Genomic DNA, 6,523 nt, shown 5'->3' on the forward strand with positions numbered 1-6,523 from the left:
TCTGTGAATGTTCTACCAACAGGAGGTCCCGGGGCAGACCAAGGACATGCTGGGGAGATTATATGTCTCGACTGGCGTGGGAACACCTAGGTGCCTCCCCACATGGGCTGAAGGAGCTGCTCAGCCCCTGATAATCAGGAGAAGATTAATGGGTAGAATATGATATAACAAACACTGGATGATATACATATATACTATATTAAACTGTAACATGAAAGAAAATGGAAAAAATCAGAGGAAACCATGAAGCAAAGTACGATGCAATGTATTTGAATCCAATTTCCTACATTTGATCAGTTTCCTTTGATTTTACATTTAAAGTTGTACAAGTTGTACATGGGAAAATGCGATTACAATTATTATCATGCACACAGTGTTGACTCATGAATAAATACAGTACATTTTCTAATAAGTGAAAAAAAATAAAAGGATACAACAGCAACACAAAGCGAAAATTACCAACAAAACAACAGTTAAACCAATTTTTTCTTTAGTCTTTTGAAACATTTTGTGGAGGCACAGTTTTTATTTTATATGAAAAGAATAATTCGGTGCTCCTACTTCTGATTGAAAACTGACCTAAAACAGAGTTTTAATAATCTGAAAGCTTAAACGTTTACCCGTAGCGTTATTATTTGAATAGGGATACCACTCCTCAGCTTTCATTATTAATGTGTTTGATTCATGCATATACAGCAATAATCTGACCTTCTGATTATTTTCGATTGAAGAGTTCAGGAACATCTCAATAATCACTTCATCAACATTCATGATAAACAAACATCTGAGTAAACGTGATTCAGTAAAAACACACGATATGATAATAACCTCACTGTTGATCTTCATGCTAAGCTGACTTTAATGAGTCACAGCTAAATGAATTTCACTGTATAGGACATGCACCGCTTTTCACGGCCACAACTGTAGCTCCAGCTACAGCTCCCACTGCAGCTCCAATTGGGCCTCCTACAGCTCCAACACCTGCTCCAATAGCAACTTCAACAGCAAGTCCAACACCAGCTCCCAGACCAATACCAGGAATTGCTCCAGCAGCAGCCACAACGGCCTGGATGAACCAGTTGTCTTTCTCTGCCAGTCTCCGTGCTTCCTGGGATGTCATGCCTGGATTTTCCCTCAGAAGTCGGCCCATCTCCTCTTTTATGGCTTTCTCTGCCTCCAGGAATTTTTCATTGGTGTAGCAGCTTCCTCCGTTTCTCTGAACCATTGTGTTGATCTTCTCCAACAGCTCTCTGACCTGAGTGGGATCTTTCTTTCTGTTGTTAAAAACATGATATCTTCTCTGACACTGATCGAGGAAGTCATTGAGAGCTTTACTTTTATGGATAAATGTTTCTATGTTCATGTCGTCGGCCTCCAGGTTGTCTCCATGTGTGAACAAGGCCATAGTGTACTGTGCTGCTGTTTCTCCAAACACCTTCTGAAGGATTTTCACTGTTTCTTGTTCTTCTTTTGTGAATCTGCCAGCCTGTAGCACAACCAGGAACACATGAGGACCAGGAGCAACAAATGAGATTGATCTAGCGATCTCTCTTTTCACCTCCTTTTCAGTTTTGCTGGTGTCGAACAGACCCGGAGTATCAATGACAGCCAGCGCGTGACCACCAAATTCTCCCGTTTCCTTTCGGCACTCTAACGTTACTGTGGAAGGAGATGTTGTGGATATAAAAGTTCTTGTTCCTAAGATGGTGTTTCCTGTTGCGCTCTTCCCAACTCCAGTTTTCCCAACGAGGACTATCCGGAACTTGGGTTCTTCCTCTTCTTCATCATCTGCCAAACAATGTTAAAAACATGACGCTGATGTTAATGTTGATCAGATGTGTACATCTGACATTTTCGTTCCATTTTCCTTTGGAAGGAAATGTTTTTTTTTTAAAAACATCAGCTCTAAAAAGTATGCTTTAGTTATCTGGAGCCTAAACAGTAGTAACAGACAGTACCAGGCTGCTGAGATGGATGAAGGAGAAGCAAAACCTTGCAATTGTGATGAATTTTGCAAGAAAGAACTGCAAGAACGTTATATTAATACGAACTTTTAAAACAGAAGTTACATAGAATTTACAGGAAGCAGAGGGTCTGTTTTACGTGTGGACCAATCCATCTAAAATCAACCTGTTTTTACAACATTAACATTATCGTGTTAAAATGTTTAATAACTGGATATTTACAATATGAAAAGGTTCAGCAATCCCATATTTCAGCACACACTAATAGAGATTGACAGACCACGTGACTTTCGCGCATTGCATTTTACATTTTGTATAAGTTCATACTCAAGTTTAAAACAACAACTACACTAAAGCTATTCTGTTATACCTGTATGCAAAAAAAAATATTTCATAGTTCAGCAATACTGATCAATCTAATAAACTTAAACCTACACCATCCTCCCTATTCTGGTATTTTAAAGAGTACTTAGCGTAAATATTAAGCAACCTAACTAATAGGGTTCCAACTCCCAGCAGCAACAAAAATAAATAAATAAAAAATAGGGAACCACCCCTCACGCTCCACCTCATGATGCTTAATCAACGTAATCAACCTTAATTTGATGCAGTGTGAAAAAAAATGCACAGAAATCAATTATTTTTCAAGAAATATTAAATAGATTCAACATCTTTCTTCAACAAAATTGCAGACTGCACAGATGGTACCTTCCCAAAGGAAAAAGTACTATAGCTTACTAGGGTATATATATTACCATAGACTTAATAGTTACTATATACAGTAATGGACTTCTATTCCTTTTACATCAAATTAAAACTTTGGGTGTCAGATTCGGATAATTATTTATTAAAAGCTCGACATTTTAAATGAGAATAAGAAAGAAAAGTATGTCTTCCCGTGGCTGTCATGTGACCGGCTATTGCAGTTAATAATACAACAGCTTCTTGCCATTTTGTGTTTCTTTTTATCGCTGTGTGACTGATTTCAATTGAAAGCCTGCGTGCGCTAGTACCTCTCGCCACGAGTTCCCAGAATCCTTTGCGGTTTTACCCCTGAATGACGTCATATTTTCAATCTCTATTTAAAAAAAAAAACATAAAAAAACCCCCAAAACAATTACTGACTGAATATGTTAGATCAGATTCTACAAATAATAATAAAAACATAAAAACAACAAAAACAAAACAACCAAAGAAATAGAGAAGAGAACATAAGTCCTAAAAACAGACGTGTAGTGAGCTCTATTAGTTTCCATGTACTTACCTAGCAGAGCATATGTGCTGTCCATGTTTGTCCCTCTGTAAGCGGCTTGTTTGTAATTGTGTTGCATGTCTGACTGCTTTCTGTTTATAGTGTCTCAGTATGAGAGTCTGCTTCTAGTCCTGCCCTCAAACATGTGACATCGTTATACGCGCTCACAGATAGAAGAGATGAGGAAAAATGGGTAACCCAGGTTACAAATGTTACCATGATGCAGCTATAAGAAAAGAACAACCTGAACAATGAATGACATCAAATACAACGTTTGATTACAACAGCTGATTGAGCTGAAAATTAATTGCAATTTTCCTCTGTAGGTCTCTGTGGACCTTGTTTACATCCACAACACTAATGGTTGCATTTAACACGTCATAATCTACGCTCATATACTCATAAAGTAAAAAAATCGTTTGTGGCAATGGTCCTAACATGATGTGGTGGTGTGACCGTGAGTTTGGGAACTGTGGGGGAGACCCAAGCCAAACCCATGTGCTGTTACTGTGGCTGAGAGTGAAAGAGAAAGTTTCATATGCCCCGATGACTGGACAGAAAACCGCTGCAAGTGTTACGCAAGAAAAGAAGGAGAGTATTCATAGTAGGAATTATGACCGCTGGCCCCAGTCTTCTCTAACATTTGGAATAAAAATGGCTGTGTGGAAATGAACCCTCCAGAGAGGGCTTCTTTAACAGAGTTTAGACTGTTAGACTGTGTTTTAGTGTTTCCACTGAGATCTCAGTGAAGTGGTTTAGAGGATGTGGGGGTAGGGAGGGGGGATCTGGGTTTAGCTCTATGAAGATCAGTCATTTTATTGGTTCTATATTCAAAACATTGTTCATTCTTTTCCAATGAAGATGATGAAGATTCAGTGTGATAAGATAAGATAACCTTTATTAGTCCCACACGTGGGAAATTTGGTTTGTTACAGCAGTGGACAGTGCAAAGTTGCACAGAAAAATTAGAAGAAGAAAAAAAACACTGGAATAATATATCCATAAGATATTGTACACAATAGAATAGAATAAAACGAAATGCTTTATACAATATGAGTACAATACAACGATGCCAGAAAGAGTACTGAAATAGATGGGTAGACCGAGAACCAATCACAGTTAGTTTTAAAAGGATTCTGGACGTGTGACCGTGGTTAGTGATGGAATGTGAAAGACAGTAGTTCCCTGAATTTCATCTGGTTGTCACAATCAACGGAAGCAGGACCCAAACACAGACACGTGAAAATGAAACTTCTAACAAGCCATTTATTATGGCTGATTAAGCAGTACAAAAAGAAAAAGGCCAAGTCAAAACAAAAGTGGACAAAACCTAAACTGGGAAATTAGAAACATGAAAAAACCCTAAACATGGAAACCTGACAAAAAATATCTGAATATCTGAAAGTGTGAAATCCTGGAAACATGGCAGGAACATAACAAACGACCTGACCGAGAATGAATGACAGCAGAACATAAAGGGAAGTGGACGCACACGGGGTACACCGTTGACACACATGAACATGACGCCTCATGGGAAGCAAAACTAAACACAATGACCACGGAACACGAGGCTGTCAAAATAAAACAGGAAGCAGAGACACAAACGTAAGTGGGATAGTTAAGGAGATGATGGGAGACAAAGACATCACCAAAACACACAAAGGGCGAGGGGGACTTGACAGATGTGACACTATAAGGCTTTGGAGTTGACATCACGCCGCAATGCATTGTGGGAGTGCGGCGCCATTTTCAGGGTCTACGAATCAAAACAAACACACTGTGTTGGAACGACGACTACAAGATGCTTAAAAGCAGCTCAAAAGAGAATGAACTGTATAGAGACCGATTTCATTCAGAGGCGACGCGGCGGTACTTGCAGAAAATAGCGTGCATTGGAAATGTGGACCCGTATGAAACACGGCCGTGGAGTAGAAACCCTGAAGACCGTAGCCTGACATATTCTCGTACCTTGTCAGCGCGTACAAGTCGTCATTCAATCAAAGGTAAGTCAGCTCGAGTACTGCGTGTGAAATGCGTTTGATTTCCCTGCAAATATTCATATTACTGCAGCATAAATTCATTCATGAGGGGAAATTACAGTGAGAACATGTGGAGGCTGTTAGAGGGATAACACAGTGAGTTCAGTGCATTGATGAGACACTGTCCTGAAGGATTTAGTTATTCTCTATGGTTAAAGAAATCGCAATCATTTATTCATGTTTATTATAAATAATCCTAATTATATATCTTGCTTCCATGTTTGTATTCTGTGTCACTAAAAATACATTTTATTGTAGTTTTATACTTTGATCAATGACCTGCAGAATCTCCTTATCATATTAAGGGATTCATAATTGTCACTTTATGCTTTCTCCATCTCTAAAGTGATGACATCCTTGCATTACATACTTTAGGTTCATTTTCTGCAGGCAGGTTTTTGACAGAGAACAGGCAGATTTACACTATAACCTGCAGCGTTCTATAGATGGACACATAAAGAAATGCATAATTACATGTATGTGCTAACTTTCTAAACACTTTGTTACATTTATGATAAAGTAGATTAAACACATTTACGTCGGCCTTGGCTCATAGTTCTTGTCATAAATGAACTTTGTGTGTGTTTCAGGTCCTGCACTCTCAAAGACTGAATGAACCAGCATTGCAGCCATGGGTCACTGTGAGCATCACAGGGAAGGTTGAAGCCGCCCACTGCAGCTGTATGGCCGGAGTCGTGGAGACCTGCAGCCACGTCGCTGCTCTTCTGTTTAATGTAGAAGCAACAGTGATCTGTGGCACAAGGACTGTTACAGATGAACCTGCATTCTGGGTTTTTCTGGGTAATATGACCAAGATACAGCCAGAGGTTGGCCATAAGATAGACTTCTCCTCTTCAGCTGCCCAAAAAAAGGCTCTTGATCAAAACATAAACAGACCATCTGTAGTGACGGGTAAAAGGAGGCGTCCTCAAAACAGAAACCTCCCACCTGCTACTGTGGAGGAGTCGTCACTGCTATAATGCCATCATGTTTTATCTAGGGGTCTAGATTTATGCCTGTAGTGCACTGCTGTGTAAATAATTTGCATTTACTGAATATGTACTGACTGAGTCCCGCTGTTCAAAAGTTGAATAAAGAAACAAAGTAATTTTTGCCTCTTTTTTTAAAATTAAAACCACTTTATAGAACATCACATCTGTTACAATGATGATGTCATTTATAGTTTACAAATGACAAAATGTTTACACAAAATCATGACAGTGTTTACATGATATCACCCACTACTAACATTACTTTATTTACTGTGT

At 38.9% G+C, this 6,523-nt stretch overlaps 1 protein-coding gene across 1 annotated transcript; it reads right to left on the reverse strand.

Moving 5' to 3' along the window:
- Positions 1-249: 249 nt before the first annotated feature.
- On the reverse strand, positions 250-3,525 carry LOC309715189 (GTPase IMAP family member 9-like). The gene is made up of 2 exons (XM_082548086.1): positions 3,229-3,525; positions 250-1,788 (listed from the first exon to the last, which is right to left on the reverse strand). Exons 1-2 carry the CDS (start codon positions 3,293-3,295, stop codon positions 884-886), a joined length of 972 nt encoding a protein of 323 aa, XP_082404212.1. The 5' UTR covers positions 3,296-3,525; the 3' UTR covers positions 250-883.
- Between the last annotated feature and the right edge of the window lie 2,998 nt (positions 3,526-6,523).

The sequence above is a fragment of the Aulonocara stuartgranti genome, assembly GCF_965226115.1.
Source record: "Aulonocara stuartgranti genome assembly, chromosome: 10".
Classification (NCBI taxonomy): domain Eukaryota; kingdom Metazoa; phylum Chordata; class Actinopteri; order Cichliformes; family Cichlidae; genus Aulonocara; species Aulonocara stuartgranti.

Bases quoted from the DNA above. Each gene is read 5' to 3' on its own strand.
- LOC309715189 (XM_082548086.1), bottom strand. From the start codon at position 3,295: ATGCAACACAATTACAAACAAGCCGCTTACAGAGGGACAAACATGGAC. The intron at 1,789-3,228 runs GTAAGTACATGG...ATTGTTTGGCAG, and splicing joins CAGCACATATGCTCTGCTAG to ATGATGAAGAAGAGGAAGAA.